At 52.2% G+C, this 16,203-nt stretch overlaps 1 protein-coding gene across 1 annotated transcript in view; it reads right to left on the bottom strand.

Annotated features, from left to right (window-relative positions):
- The window catches only part of PLA2G4E (phospholipase A2 group IVE), a 38,082-nt gene extending 23,249 nt beyond the window's left edge, over nucleotides 1-14,833 (bottom strand). Inside the window, exons 1-5 of the mRNA XM_015557634.1 lie at nucleotides 14,738-14,833; nucleotides 8,968-9,040; nucleotides 3,261-3,397; nucleotides 1,487-1,618; nucleotides 616-656 (exon numbers count right to left, since the gene is read on the bottom strand). Of these exons, the coding sequence (XP_015413120.1) occupies nucleotides 616-656; nucleotides 1,487-1,618; nucleotides 3,261-3,397; nucleotides 8,968-9,040; nucleotides 14,738-14,833 (479 nt within the window). The remainder of the gene's footprint in view (nucleotides 1-615; nucleotides 657-1,486; nucleotides 1,619-3,260; nucleotides 3,398-8,967; nucleotides 9,041-14,737) is intronic.
- Nucleotides 14,834-16,203: the final 1,370 nt, after the last annotated feature.

The raw sequence follows: 16,203 nt of genomic DNA, 5'->3' as shown, positions 1-16,203 counted from the left end.
AAATGACAGGAGGGTGGGCAAACTTTTTGACTCGAGGGCCACAATGGGTTCTTAAACTGGACCGGAGGGCCGGAACAAAGCATGGATGGAGTGTTTGTGTGAACTAATAGAAATTCAAAGTAAACATCATTACATAAAAGGGTACGGTCTTTTTTTTCAATAGTTTTATTCATTTCAAACGGGCCGGATCCGGCCCGCGGGCTGTAGTTTGCCCACGGCTGGTCTAGAGTCTAGGCCAAAGTTTGGGGGAGTTTGTTCTAACAGTTCTGGGTCAAGGAGGAGGCCCCTTGGTCCTGACCTCTTTCTCTGCCTGGCCTCAGTATGCCCTGATCACTATGGTGGCAGGAATTCTTCCAGAGGCCACTCTCAGGAAGGTAGGGGAGCTAAGGCAGGGGGTTGGCCAGAGTATTAGAGCTTTAAAGCAAAACTGGTGTCAGTAGAACAGGATGAGTAGGAATGGGACCCAGGCACCTACAGTATTTAAAGGCTCTCAGTGATTCTAATACACAGCGAAGTGTCTGAGGTGAGTGCCAGGGGAGAGAGTGGAAGAGGGGAAGACAGCAAATGAAATACAACTGAAATGCAACTAGGGGGTCAGGACTGTGGGCCACTCACCTCTCCTCCAACAGGAACTCCACCTCCAGCTCCTCCATGCCCTGTGGGGGAGGAAGGGAGGGCAGCTGTGAGCTGCGAGCTGCCCCAGGAGCCTCTGTGAACCTGCCCCATCCTTCCCACGAAGCTGTCCTGCTAACATGGAGAGTGGGTCAGCTGCTCCTGGCTCTTGTCCTCTCTACCTTCTGCTGTCCCCAAGTCTTTAACACCAAGCACATTGCTGACCGCGCAGGGGAGGGTCAGGGTACGGAGATGACCCCCAACCCCAGCATCAAACTCTTATACCCAGAACATTTCCCTTTCATCTTCTATCCCCATTATTCTACTTCATAATGGTCTCCTGCCTTCCCAAAGGGTTGTGCCAGGGGTAAGGAAGAGCTGTGACATGGCCCCCAGAAAGTTCAGCTCTGAAGGGTAGGGGCCCCGTCCCTGCCGGTCCACAGTGGCCATTCAAGTATTTGTTGAATGAGTGAATCTGCAACATTCTGGTCCTTTCCAGCTCAGACTTTCTCTGAACTGCAGATTTGCCCTCCTTTACTCTCCTCTGTCCTGGTCCCCTGGGAAAGAGGAAAGGGAATCAACACTATTGCATCTCTGTTCTGTACTGTGACCAATGCTAGGTGCCTTAGCCACGTTTTCCCGGCTAAGTCTCACAGTCACCCTGTGCGGTAGGTACTAATATCACCCTTGTATGGACAAGGAAAAAGAACTCAGAGGAATTCAATAACTTCCACAAGGTCATAAAGCTAGTAAGCAATAGAGCGGGGATTTGGATCAGCAGTTATCTTTCTCTGACTTGGCCGTTACACAGAGAGGAGCCCATGGAAAAGCATCAGGGAAGCAGGAGGCTGAGGGGCTTGGCAGCTGTACCGACCTCTGGGTTGAATGGGAACTTCACATGGGTTTTCTTCCTGAAGCAGAGCTTGGTGAGGTCATAGAGAACTGTCAGGAGATGGTCATCTGGTGTCGCTGCATCTTCATCGCAGACGCTCAGCTCTAGCACATTCTAGGGGAGAACGCAGGGTACAAGTCTGGTTACAGTGATTGCACTGACCCATTGACCCATTCTCAGGACAAGGGGCCTGACCTCAGTCCTAGCCAGGAGGTGGGTCTGAGGTACAGGGGCCAGCACGAAGGTCCCTGCTCAGAAGTGAGATACATTAGTAGGGAAATGAATTTAAAGAGGAAAGCGTCTACTCCAACCTTTCAAACTCTCTCTAAAACCTTCCTGCCCCTCTGCTCTGACTCCCCTGTTGGAGGATTTTGCAAGCTTGGCAGGGGCCTGTGAAGTGGGAGGGATTTCATTTTACCTGGAAGAAGAACAGAAGGGCAGAGCAAGCAAGACTCCTGCCAGGATATGGAATGTATTCAGTACCAGGGCCTCAGGGAGCTGAAGACAGCCCCTGTGGTGTTAGAAAACCCAGATGAGGGAAGCTAGCATGTTAACATCCAGGGAGTGTTGTGCCAAAGATCATAGGCATTCCGATGCTTGATGGGGTTGGGGTGAGGTGTTGGAACTCTATTCTTTGGCTCACCAGCTCCCAATGAGATCTCATGGAGGGCCCCAAGGCAGCATGTCAGGAGTTGAGCACCTACCCCATCATCTGACTGAACTCTGAGGTCAATGGTCTCAGGTAACATGGATTAGCTTCTGAGGCCTCTTTTTCTAAGGATCCTGGGAGATGTGGGCAGGAACTGGGTTTGCCTCTTTGGTCCCTGTTTGGTGGACATGAGGTGGTTCTGGGGGTTTGCAACTGAATGAGATCTGTGACCTTGTAATTACTAGAAACCCAAGTATGTCCAGAACCAACCCAGTAGCCCCCTAGATATTTAGACAAAGGAAGCCCAAATTCTAATTTCAAGATGGCCAATTGAGCCCACACAGAAATCTCCTCCTTTTGCCAAAACCACATATATGATAGATATGTTTAAAACAATAAATATATAAAGTACTTGTCATGAACCAGAAATGCCTAAACTGTGAAAGCAGGAAGCTGGCTAGAGCTCCCAGGTCTCAAGTGTTCAGATGGTTGATGCCTCCATGAAGAGGCAGAGTTTCTCATAAGGAGTCCTCCGCCAAGGCTGCCATGACTCAGGGCGCTCAAGGGAGAATTCTCCCACAAGGAGACGGGAACTCTACGCGGGGTCACCATATATCTGAATAGGACCAACACCATGAAATAAATCAACAAATGTAAGCACACACCCCCAAGAAATTAGAAAGAATAAAGCAATCTAAAAAAATTATGATAGAGGAGGCCCTCTGGATGGAATTAGACTGACCTCGGGCCTAATGACTAGAATGGCTTTTCTCTTTGTGTATTCTCCTGCTTGCAGTATGTTCTGGAAAGTACTGGAAACACACTCTAGTTGGGGACAGGAGACACCCAGTCCCAGACACAATTAGGTAGAAGGACAAGAGAGACAAGAAAGAAGGTAGAAAGATAAGCAGACTCAGAGAAGGACAAATATGAGACAGGCTGAAGGGAATGGGTGAGCAGGAAGACAAGTTAATAGGAGGACAGAAGTAGGCAGAAAGAAAGATAAATGGGCATAAGAAGGACACATAAGCAACGAGAAGGCTAAGCAGGCAAAGAGGGGAGTAGAAATGCAGGCAGGGCGGACAGGTGCAGTCCTCCACATCTCACCTTCACTTGGCTCTGGATCTGGAAGTTGAAGCTTTCATTCCACTCTGGGTTTGGGCAGTTGGAGATGGTCCTAGTCCTCAGCTTCTTGTGAGAGGCGGTAGGCAGCCAGAGGCTCACATAGCAGTCTGTCTGGCTCACTGTCCAATGAAGACAAGGGTGGGAGGGAGGGGTGAGGTGCCAACCCAGGTCCAGAGAAGAGAGTGCAGAGTCAGAAGGGAACTTCAGGCAAGTCACTTCCAGAGCAAGAAGGCCTTGTCTCAGCTTCAGGTCCTCTCCTAACTCATGAGTCTGACTGCAGAAGTTTTTGTTCCAGAACCCTAAGACAGTCACAGACTGCAGGCTAGATGTTTCACATAGGTGGACACAGGTCTCACCGACTGTTCTCATGGACACACACGGCCTCTGACCTTTGTCAGAAGCACCCTGGCTCTCTGGTTTGGGACAAGGCATGGCTGCACGGTTTTCTCTCTGCTAGGGAAAGCTCTGGAGGATCAGCCCCAAAAGGTCCAGTTTACCTCTTGCATTAACCCAGGGCCCCAGGGGAACCAAAGTAGGGCTCAGCTCTTCCTCTGGGCTGAGGAGAAGCAGGGATTAGAAGGGGCATAGTCTATTGGGAGTCAGCCCAGAGGACCACAGTGGGAAAGGGCTCAGAGGGAACAGCTATTCAGTAGGATCCAGGAGCAGGGACCACCATCTACGTACAACTACATGTCTCAACTGCCCCTGCTGGGCTCTTCATACCTACACTGGCTTTCCAGCATGAGGTGTGTGACCCAAGAAACCATCACATGGAGCCACATACTTTTTTCCCCATTTGAAATGAATAACCCAAGTGTGCTGATGCTGGATGTGCTCTGAAGAAGGGACAAGGGCTGTGATCCCAATAAGCCCTCCCAAAGTGGAAGAAAGCCTCCCAGGTCTTTTGGCTGGAGCACCAGAAGGCATAGGGTGAAAAACAGCAACCCAGCCTGGTTCTCTCTTTCCATTCTACCTGGGAGGAGGGAGAAAGAGGTGCCATGGTTGCCCTTGTTACTCTCCCAGCAGCCTGCTGGGCTAATTCCCAGAGCTCACATCAGATGCACAGAAAACGAGTAAAGGCAATAGCTTCCAGTGTCAGAGAGTCCTCTAGAGGTAAAGATGGCGTGGGCATGAGAGTTCTGTACTGGTAAGACTGATCCAATGGTTATCAGTGATGTTCTGTGAGAATGGAACCAGAGGTGTGTATCCCCGGACTGACTTACTCCTACATTGCCACCACACTGAGGACTTTACCATAATTCTTCACCAGGGATTGCATCACAAGCACCCCTAGCTTCTGATTTTAGCCCCAATGTCTGGTTAACCTCTGAGGGCTTACTACTCAGTGAATTGGAATTTGCAGCCCTCCTGCCATTGAATAAGGGTGAGATGACACTATCCTTTATATGTCACACTCATCATTTAATTCAGACACAAAGAATGACCAAAACCCAAACAGAATAAAAAAAATAATGACCCCCATCTTCCCTCTGTGGCCAATCCGCTGCTTACTCCTCATCGCCAACTCCGGTGTCCAGGCCAGACACCAAGGACTGTCCTTGACTCTTGCATTGAATTGATTTAACTCCTTTGATCGCTCCATCTACATCTCCTTCCTGGCACTGCCACTGCCTTGGTGCAGGCCACCTTCATCTCTGCTGCCTCTTCCCCACTAGGTACCCTGTCTTCTGTCTTCCTCTACTCTGATCTTTTCTCTCAAGAGAAACCAGAGGGATCTTTGTAGATCAGACCATGTCACTCCCCACCTGCCCTCAGGACGGAGTCCCAACCACTCAACAGGGCTGCCCTGCCAACTTCCCCAGCTTCAGCCTCATTTATCCACCCTCCCTACAACCCAGCCTGTGCCCTGCCCCCAAACACACACAAACACACACACACACACACACACACACACACACACGTATGTACACACAGAGGTGCTCACACTTGCATTTGAGACTCTAGCAAAACCCAATCACTTGTAGGTCTCACAAGGTGCCATGCTGTTTTGTCATTCCTTCTGCCTAGAATTCCCTTCCCTTGGCTAGTCTCTTTGGGTTTCAGAAGGAAACTCTTCTGGAAACCTTCCCTGAGCCCCCATGCCTGGGCCAGGTGCCCCTCTTTACCTTGAGCCCCCTGCTCTTCCTCTGGCAGAGCACTGGCTAACACTGCACCCAGAACACTGGCAGGCCCGGAAGACCATGTGTCAGCGCTTACGAGATATTCACTGAGTAAATGAATGCATGCAAAAGCCCAACTTCCTGCTATTGGGCTATCCCGGTACCCCAGATTTCCAGGCTGAGTCACGCAGACAAGTATGAAAGCTGCCGTGCCTAATCCCTCTGCCCACAGGGAGCCTCCCTGGGATCTACTCAGCCCTCCAGGGCCCCTCCCAAAGCTTTTTCTGGATACTGGCCCTCCTCTTGGGCCTGTAGCCTTCTCCTTGTTCTGCCTTCTGTACGCTAGAAGCCTACAGGCAGCAACCCCACCAACTGCACACCCATTTGCTTAGCACGACATAATGGACCCTGTAAAGGCCCCCTTCCCCCTAAAATCCCTTTGCTATCTCAGTCCACACCTAAAATTCTCCCGTTAACCCATTAAATAAAACCTCAGCACTTTGGCTTGGAAGAGGCAGGGCTGATCAGACACCCACACTTCAAGCGTTAATTTGTTTTTCAGTCCTTGTGCAGGGAGCGGTTCCCATCCCCACCCCAACAAGGTGGGAAGGAGGAGAATGCAGCCCAAAGAAGAGGTAATTGGAGAGGGAGGGGTGGTGGAGGAAATCCAGACGGGTCCAGATGGCAGGTGTCATTAGCTGACTGTAAGGACAGGGACCATCATGTCTGCAATGGAGAATAATGGTTAAGCAACGGTGACCCAGTTCTGAGAATTTCAGGGACTGCAGGGGATTTCCTAGGCATAGATTGGTTCTAATCCTCTGGGAGTGACAGAAGGCTTGCTCATCTGGTGACATGTATCCTTTCCTGGAAGGTGGGTGGCAAAAGTGATGCAATGATCTCCAGAGATGCTGAGAACACTGTCTCGCTAATACCTCTGCAGATACCTGCCTCACATCCCTTGGGGTGCTGGTTTGCATTTTAATTTATTTTCCCAAGAGGAATAAAAACATTTTATGGCTAGGAGGCTTCTGGGCAGACTCCCTCCCAGTTCTGGCCAAGGTGTGGGCGGGACGCTCCCTGACAAGGTGGGGGTCATCGCTGAATCTCATCCCTCAATCTCATCCTTTTCAGGCTCCTTGAACTCTTGCAAATTTAGACACACATTAGAGGTGGAACCAGAGAGTAACGTGCTTTTGACACAGGCCAGAAGGGAACAATTTGGGGCCAGGGTAACCCAGGACCTGGAAGGCATCAGGATAGTCTCAAATCTCACCCGGCAAAGTAGCAACAGAGCCCAGCCATGGAGACTAGACACAATGTCTCCGGGCTGGCACCAGGCACCATGTATGCCCAGTCCTGCTCCTCAGGGGAAAGGAAGAAAAAATCAACAACTAAGGGTGCTCAAAGGGGACCAGGTACCCTCAAAAGGCAGCCTGTGTGCCCAGGCACATGTGGGGAAGGGGAAGACGGGGTGGTGGAGCCAGACCTCAGCTCCTTTCTCTGGCTGTCTCCTCCTCCATCCCCCTACCTCTGGCAGGGGTATGACAGGGAGAAGATAGAAAGGCTCTGGACACAGGTATAGGCAGGGCTGGGACCGACACACCCGGAGAGGGGTGGAGGCCGGTGTGCAGCTGCGGGCGTGGGAAAGCCGGGGCTGTCCTTGAGGGGAGTGGAGTGAAGTGTGGCAGGGGCAATAGAGGTGAAAGAGGCAGCCAGGCCCCAAGCCCGGGGGACACTTCCAGACTCCTCGGATCACTCCTGGTGGGCTGGGAGGCCTTGAGAAGCCCGAGGAGAAATCCCTGGCCCTTGGGTGGCCCCATCCACAGAGCTAGGCCCAAGCTGGACTTTGGCTCCAACTGCTCCTGCTGGAATGGGCTGTGGACACTCACCATCCAGGCGACTTGGTCTGAATTCTGTCTGATCCCTTTGCTTTCTCTAGGGCTCCAGGGCCCTCCCTCCTTTACACTCAACCCTGCACAGCAGCAGCAGCGATAGGACAGCTTCCCAGCAAGTGTCTCAGCTCTGGCCACCTGGGCTCCAGCACAATCTGCATAGGAGCCCTGGGAAGTCATGCAATTCCTCCTTCAAGAGCTCGGGCACCACATCACTTAGATCCTGATCTCTCCTCTGCCTGGCTTCCTCCCACTCCACCAATGGCCCGGCCTCCTTCTCCTGGCTTGCCCCCTCTATTCCCCAGCTCTTCAGTCCTGGGATCCAACACTTTCATTAACCCTCATGTGCAAAATGGGCTTTACAGAACTACCCTCAGGTTGTGAAGAGGAGCAAATGGTGTTTGGATGTCTCGCCTAGGCTGGCCCCCAGCAGGTGCCTGGGAAGACATTCCCCTCTCCTCGTCAGGATGGCCCCTCTCCAGACTGGTCTCCCTGAGCCTCTGGATGCTCACAGCCTGCCCCTCTCAGACCCAGGTCCCCAGTGCAGACTTCCTTAACTACTGGCAGTTTTCATTGTCCTCCTCTGGGTTTTAATTATGTAGTGACAAGGTTAGAATGCCATATTCTATGACTATTCTATATTCACTTTGGGCAGAGATGTCCCTGGCTTAGCAGCTCAGTTGGTTAGAGTGTCACCCCAATACACCAGGGTTACGGGTTCAATCCCCAGTCAGAGTGCATACAAGTATCAACCAATGAATGCATAAATAAGTGGATCTCTCTCTCTCTCTCTCTCTCTCTCTCTCTCTCTCTCTCTTTCTTTCTCTCTCTCCTCCCCTTACCCCTTCCCCCCTCTCAAATCAATAAACAAAAACTTTAAAAAAGTATCATGGCTCTGTGTATTCTCTGCCACTCTGAGTTGAATCCCGGGGCAGTGAGAGTATAACAAAGCTTTGGGGAATCCTGCTCGCTGTTGGGCCACCCATATAGGGTCACCGGTGAGTGGGGTAGCCCCTCAGCAGTGGGGCCTTGACACCAAGCCTTCTCCTCTTTGAGGGAAGATGGGGGAAGCATTGGAAGGGCTTTTGGCTCCTATTATCTCTTGAAATACCACCCAAAGCCAGGCATGGGGGAGCAGCCTGCTCACCCAAATGCTGAAGCTAGAGACTTCCCTGGGCTCCCATGGCCTAGGCATGCTGCAGGGGCTGGGAGGAAGGGGAAGTTAAGGCTGCAAGAAAACACTGTATAAGCAGCCCTGGTGAGTCAACCACACCATGGGGCTGACCTGCAGAACTGGGGGTGTGGGGCTTCTGGCTCGGACCCTAGAACCCAATATGGTAGTGAGTCCTGAGGAGGAGCACTAGGACTAGGCTGGCAGCTGGTCCAAAGACGCCTGAGGGATTCTCCTTCCCTTTACCCCAAACAGTTCCTCAACTCATGTAGAGCAAGGAGTGCCCAGTGTGGGAGACGCTGGAGCTCCTGGAAATGGATACCAGGGAGAGGGCAGTGGAGGAGAGTGAGGTGACAGGGGAACCATGGTAGTGCCAAGGTCACAGCTAATCTGTTTGAGACCCCAAAAGTCTGAAATACACACACACATGTATGCACATACCATTTCTCCATCCAGACCGCACAGGCAGAGAAGGAGGAGGGAAGTGAAAGGAAGATACTCACCCATGTCAGCCTGCCGGACATTTCTCATCCGGATGACCCTCACTGTTAGCAGGTAGCATGGAGACAGCCCCTCCTGTGGATTGAGAAGACAGTGGACTCACTATCAAGGCAATGATGGCAGGTGGCCTTGATGGAGAACATCTCCAGCTGCCCATAGGCTCCCACTGCCTGGCCTCCAGAGGCCTCCCCAGTCAACCCACACTTCTGGGCCCTGGAGGACTCTCTGGTCCCCAGGGGATCCCAGGCATCGAGATAAGGGGGTTCCTCTTAACCCCACTCTGAGCGAGCATATCTGGAAGAGGGACAGCTTCGTGCCTGTTCTGTTCATGTCTTTTCTGCTTGAATCTAGGGATCTGAAGCCCTTTCCATAAAAGTTTGGCTTAGATGAGTCTTTTTTCCAATCCACTCCCAGCCTGTGCCCTCGGTAGATGCCACTGAACTCCTCCAACTCACTGAGCGACTATATTAAAGAGGCCTCTGAACTGGAACCTTTACACTACACATAGTCCTCTCTGTGTTGCTAAAATCACTCTATACTTTTTAAGAGGATACAATTCCTCTCTATTTAAAATAATATTAGGGTTTTGGAAAAACAAAAGTATGAAGAAAAAGAGTACCCATAATCTTACCACTCAGAAATTATCATTAAAAATTTTTATCATTATAATAATTATTTATATGTTCAACCCAGACCGTCCACTGATAGTTCACCTGCCTTGACTATTATCAGAGACTAGAGGCCTGGTGCACAAAATTTGTGCATGGGTAGGGTCCCTAGGTTTGGCTGGAGATCAGGGCCAATCGGGGCCTTCCTTTTCCCCACCCCAACCCCCCACCCCCGGCTGCCGGCTGCCAGCTGGGGCCGTCCTTCTGGTGGTCAGTGTATGTCATAGCGAGCAGTAGAAACTCCCGGGGGGTTGAACTCCTGAGGGGACAATTTGCATATTAGCCTTTTATTATATAGGATAATAATATTTGTAATAGCTAGCATCTATTAAACACTATTTGTCAGACACTTTTCTTTGTTTCTAATCATCATAAAACCTTTGTAATAGAGGTGTTGATACATGTATACTTTAAAATTTGAAATATAATTGACATATAACACTGTACTAGGTTTAGGTGTACAACATAATGATTTGATATGATCACCACAATAAGTTTAGTTAACATCCATCATTGCACATAGTTACAATATTTTTTACTTGTCTTGAGAACTGCTATCATTTTGATGTCTGCCCTTCCAGCCTCTCCTGGGGTTAACTTTAACCAGCAACAATAGAATGATGACTGGGAAGGCTGTTGCTTAGCTGCTGAGAGAGATATAAGCCAATTTGAGGGTCTCTTTCTCCTCTCTCCCCAACAGCTGACTCAGAATTAGAGAATCAAAGCCAATCTGACAGTTAGTTTAAAGATTCCTTTTGTGAACACAGACAATGGGGGGGTGAAGGCCTGGGGCAGGGGTTGGGGGTGGGTGGGCTGGAGGGAGTCAATGAGGGAAAGAAGGGGGATATGTAATACTTTCAACAATAACGCTTTCTATTAAAAAAAGATTCCTTTGGTAAGATTAACTCTAAAATATTGACTATCTTCATAGTCAATAACATGCTCTAACAGGGTTTTGTTTTGAGCTTCGTAACTTGGGCCAAAGGACACACAGACCACTTCTCTTCTGGTCCTAGAAATATGGCTGTGGCCTTTGTCCAGCCCCCTTCTGGGCATAGTGGGTTTCTTACCTCTCACTCCGCACCTGAGCAGAGTGGTATCATGGCCTGATCTGGGAGGGAAGGAGGAGTCAGCCTGCACCCAGGAGAGCAGTTCTGGCCTAGCCTGTTCCCACTGGCCCACTTTCTCAGAGGGCAACTAGAGGGCTCCAATGTGGAGCCGCCCAAGGCTTTAACCAGGCAGGGGGCAGTCCTCAGGGTCATTTCATTGTGTTGAAGGGCTCTGGATTCAGGGCCATGGTCCTCTCAGCCATCACTATCCTTCTCCTGCCTCCAGGAGGGGCGGTCCTTGGCCCTGCCCTGCTCTCTTGTGTCTTCTCCGGAAGGGAATGAGCCTATGTAGCTTCCCACAGGACCTCACTTGAGGTCTCACTGCCTTCCAAGTAAAGGCCTCAGCTGTCATCTACCCTGATGACTTCCTCTGGCGTTGACCACTCAGCAACAGTATCCACATCAGTGACCACCGGCTGAGGGTCTGCCATCTGCCAGGTATTGTGTATACAACTTCTACATTTGTCACCCTCAAACCTTACAACACCCCATGAGGCCGTTGTTATTAGCCTCGCTTTACAGGTGGAGAGCCTGAGCCTGAGTCCTTTGGCTCCAGGCACTCAGCTAGAATCAGAGGAGCTCAGCTTGAATTCAGTTCTAATTCTTAAGGCCATGTTCCTACCCATGACTATCCTGTCATCTCACCTGAAAGTGGCGCTCGGCAAACATGAAGACAGGTGCTGCCCTTGGTCTTAGAATCTATTTTCCTGACAGATTCTTCTGTTTACCTTGAATTTCCCCAATGCCCCCCAAAGAACCCCAAACTCTGACCATTTTCCCACTTGTGCTCAACAGACAGAGCCCATGGCCTCTCCTTTTTAAACTGCCAGGGAACATCGGAGCCAGAAGGGTTCTTGGAGAAGGTTCCATTTTCTTTTTTTTTAATAAATATATTTTATTGATTTTTTACAGATTGGAAGGGAGAGAGATAGAGAGTTAGAAACATCAATGAGAGAGAAACATCGATTAGCTGCCTCCTGCCCGCAACCCAGGTACATGCCCTTGACCGGAATCGAACCTGGGACCTTTCAGTCCGCAGGCCGATGCTCTATCCACTGAGCCAAACCGGTTTCGGCGAGAAGGTTCCATTTTCTAGCAGCCACAGAGGGCTCCTGTGGTCTGCCTTGAGCCTCAAATCACGCCTTCTAGCCCAGGCATTTGCAGGAGAGACCCAATTTCAAAGGCCTCTACAAAGCCCTGTTCCATCTCCCAGCAGGGAGAGAGAGCCTGGCGGGTTGGAGAGAGAGCCCAGAGGAGGGAAGGAGGAAGGCAGAGGGAACAGGGGACTCAGGTCTTGGGCCCAGAGGATTCCAGGAACCAGGACTGTGAAAAATGACCTTCTCGGCCTAAAATGAGTATTTTGCTCCTGCTGTGATGTGCTCAGTTGGCATGGTGCTAGAGATAAGCAAATTCATGGCCCCAGAGGCAACTGATACACAATAGAAAAATACAAAAGAACAAAGCACAATGTCTGTGACTCTGCAGATGGGAATCAGAGATTAAGGAAAGCAAGTGTACGGGCAGCCATGGCGCTAAGGGTAAGAACTTCAGGGACTTGGACAAGCCGGCCCCTAGGACAGGATGCCCTCGCTAGCTATCAGGGTGAAAGTTGAAATACCTAACGACAGGCATGGCCAGGCACCGTGCCAGCTGGGCTGCAGCCCTGGAGCAGGGACAGGCCTGAATCCTGCGGGCCACGGGGTGTTGGGGGTCCTGGGGTGAGGACTAGGGAGCACTCGGTGCGCTGGAGCACCAGGCAGGGACTCCGGCAAACGGTACAGAGGTGCATGTAACTGCTGTGTGGGGAGGACGGCTGGGAGCAGTTTCCTGGGCTCCTTAGGCTGCAGACACACATTGCTCTGCCCGCCTCCCAGGCCCTGGTCCCTGGGGCTGATCTCACCAGGACTTCATTTCCCTCCAGGCCTCCTCGGGACAGAGGGCATCACCGGCTCATGGGGAGAAGATCTAACCCCCTGACTCTCAGAAGAGGCGATCGTGCAATCCAGGGGTATCCTTCCCACCCCTCACTTTATAGCTGGACCTTGTGGCAGGGAGGCTGGAGAACACACTCCGTTACTCTCAGGGTGCGAGGCCTGGCGGCACTGGGTGCACTGCATCTGTAGCCTCCCCCTGTGCTGAGAAGGTGCTGTGATGCCCGCTTTGCAGAGAAGACTGAGTTGAGAGAAGCTGCATCTCATGCAGGGCCACACAGCCCAGGAGTGACAGGACTCAGGCGCAGGTCTCCCGGAGTGCAGCCCCCTGGACGCCGGCCCTCACCGTGAATCCAGTCCTGTCCCAGCTCATGCCCTAGACTAGTTCATAGCAGAGGCAGGAGTAAAACCCTCGACTCCCAATTCAGGACTCTCCTTACATGCCAAGAATGTAGCCACCACTGCAAGTTAGATGGATGTTTAGTCACAGATAGTCACTCAGGGTCATGCTCCCAGGTGACGGTGGGAGTAGGGAAGGGGTAGGTCCGATGCCCATCCTGGGGGCAGGCCTACCCTAACCAAGCCAGCCCACAAGGTCTGGTGCTAAAGAGGGGAAGACAGCTCCCGTGGAGCCTGTGGGAACTCTTCTCCCCAGGGCTTCCCAGAGCAGGCCCGGCTGGTGATGCCATCTCCTCTGTCCCAGAGACTGGGTGGATCCACAGTCCCTTTCGACACTGTGTCGGAGCTCTGACCAGCAGGGAGAGAGCTTCCAGGATGTGCAGGCCTTTCTTACAAGGAGGCCATTGGGGTGGGGACTCTGGGGGCCCATGGACATTTCCCAGCTAGTTTGAGACCAGGGGTGACCTGTAAGGAGCCTGTTTTCTTTTTTACCATCCAGGCTAAGTGAGGGGTCAGGGCAAAAAGTCCCGCTCTGAGTCATGGACCCTCCAGGAGCTGAGAGGGACAGACGCAGTTCTCTGTTGCTTCACTCCCCCTTTGGGGTAAGCTCTGTCCCTTTTGGGGAGGGACCCCACAGCCCAGCCCAGGCTCTTGGAGGCTCAGTAAGACTGGAGAGGGAGGAGCAAGTGCTGTCCTCCTCCTCCATGAAGCCTTCTCAGATCTACTCTGTCCCTTCCCAGGTAACATCCGCTTTTCATTTTCTGAATTCTCTAGCCAGTTATTAGCTCTGCAAACAACAGATGCCATAATGTGAAGGATTTATAAAAGTCTTCCTAGGATGCCAGTGAGGGCTATTTAGCTGCTAAGTAAAGTTTCCCCGAGGGCTGTGGAGAAAAGTGGGTACACTCCTGAAGGGCAGCGGGGCACTGACATCACACAGCACTGAGCTCCCCTCCTGGGCTCCTTGGAGACTGATCAGGGTCTCCATCTCCCCCCACCCCAAAGACAAGGCACTTTCAGGGCTGCACTCATCTCATTCGGTGATTTAGCGTGGGTTGCGGAAGGTAATGAGAAATAAGTTGCTGCTGACAGTCCTTGGCATGGTGTGTCTAAAGCAAATTACAAGAGTGAGATAAGAGAGGAAAGCCAGGGAGGGGCTGCTCCAGAGCCCTGGCAATCTGACCATGAACCTGGGGTCTTCCTGCCAGGCTGAGAGGAGCTGGAGAGACCCAGGAGTCTTGACTACAGACCCAGATGGGAGCCCTCTTGGCCCACGTCACTGATCCTCACAAGACGTCACTCCGCACACTCACACAGCAGGGCAGTTAGGATGTCCACAGGGCAAGTGCCTGCTCGCTGCTGGGATAGGCCAAACGTGGACTCACTCCTGGCAGTGCTGAGCACTGTCTACCTGGCTGCTGGCCTGGGCCCAGGATGGCCCTGAGCCACTCAATGGCATTTTGTCAAGCCGGTGGGTACCCACAGCTGGGCCAACCGCCCCAGAGCCCCAGCCCCACCTGGGCCAGACCATGTCCTTGGGTGCTAGGTGGGCGCTGCTCCGGCAGAGGAGCCCCATGTCTCTGAAGTCCACAATGCCCTCAGCCTCCCTGAGCCTGTCTCCTGCCCTCAGCTCCTGGCCCCACCTGCCCACCACCGCCTCCTCACCTCCAAGGCGCAGGTGGCTGAGGGTCTGTCATTTTCTGCTTGGTGTGGGTCTGGCAGGTAGTGGGAGACCCAGGCGAGTATCTGCTTCTGGAGCATCGTGGCGGCTCTCCAGCTGGGTGGTGAGACTGGGAATTTATACTCTGACTCAGAGCTCCACCCTCTGGATGCCTCTTAGCATTGGCTGGGATTGCCCAGGGAGGGGTTAAGGTGGATGAGCAGATAGGGAACCCTGGCCCACGCTTCTTAGTATCCTTGGTCTTCAGATCTTGGAAATGCAGGGACCAGCAAGGGGTCTGGCCCTTGGGTCAGCAATCTTCTGCCCCTAGAAGCTCAGAATAACCAGTTGTGGGAACAGAGGGTGGCAGGGAGAGGATGCTGACCCTCACAACTTTAGGATAAGCCCCCTCCCTTCAGCTAATCAATGTCCTGCACCCGGGGGTGCGGGGCAAGATGCCTGCCTTCTTAACTCTATTTAGTCACATGGCTCGGAACCATAGGAGCTGTGGGCAGGGGCCTCATGGGAGGCAGGGATCATGGCCAGGGCTCCTAAAGTCAGAAGGTAAAGAAAGAAAATCATTGTCCAAATCCTTGGTGAGGAGAGTTGGTCAAGGGCAGGTGCCCCCAGCTGTTCCTCCCGCGAAGCCTGGGAGAGAGAGGGTGTGCCCAGCCCTGCCTGGTCTCTGGGCAGCTTAGAGGATGCTCCTGCCCCACCCAGCTGATCCTATCTCTGGCTTGGTGGCTGGTTCACTAGGGGGCCCAGTGAGTTGGCTTCACCTGCTCAGCTGCCCAGCTAGGTATAGTGGGAGTTTCCTGCCTGAGCTATCGCCTGGGGCCCACAACCGGCTTTTCTGGCCCACAGATTAAAGTGCATTTATGAAACCAAGGGTGAGATCTGAACACAAAGCTGACTGGGCCCAAGCACGGGATGGAACCTGATGGGTGGTATCAGTGGGACCTCTTCCTGTGCCAGGTAGAGGATGTCCCCGCCCTGTTCCTGCTGCCTGCCAGGCCCTCAAGTGGGGAAATGGGCCTTGGCTTGGACCCTACCCAGCGCATGCCCTTCCCTGCCCCTGACATCTGTCCAACTGCCAAGGACACAAACTTCGCACCCACACCCCTCCGTGGGTTCTACTAAATTAAATTTAGTGTACACACTTAGTGAGCACCTCCTGCATACACTGTAAGAGAGGAAATGCCAGGCTTGAAATGGTTGACAGTCCATCTAGGGAGCCAAATGCTCCCAACCCCCCAGGGGCTCAGAGTGCGAGTCTCCTGTGCTAACAGGGATAGCCTAGGAGGGTCAACAGAACCCTTCACATTGGTGGGCACCCGTGGCTTACAGAGCCAGTAATTGACCAGAGAGCACAGACGATGCAAAGTGGATGTCGGCCGGGAAGTGAAAGAGCCGGTCTGAAAAGGCTTCATGGAGGAGGCGACATCTTGGAGGATGGATAAGATTGCAGAAG

The sequence above is a fragment of the Myotis davidii genome, unplaced genomic scaffold (genome assembly GCF_000327345.1).
Source record: "Myotis davidii unplaced genomic scaffold, ASM32734v1 scaffold46, whole genome shotgun sequence".
In the NCBI taxonomy this organism is placed as follows: domain Eukaryota; kingdom Metazoa; phylum Chordata; class Mammalia; order Chiroptera; family Vespertilionidae; genus Myotis; species Myotis davidii.
This window is presented reverse-complemented; position numbering and strand designations above follow the sequence as displayed.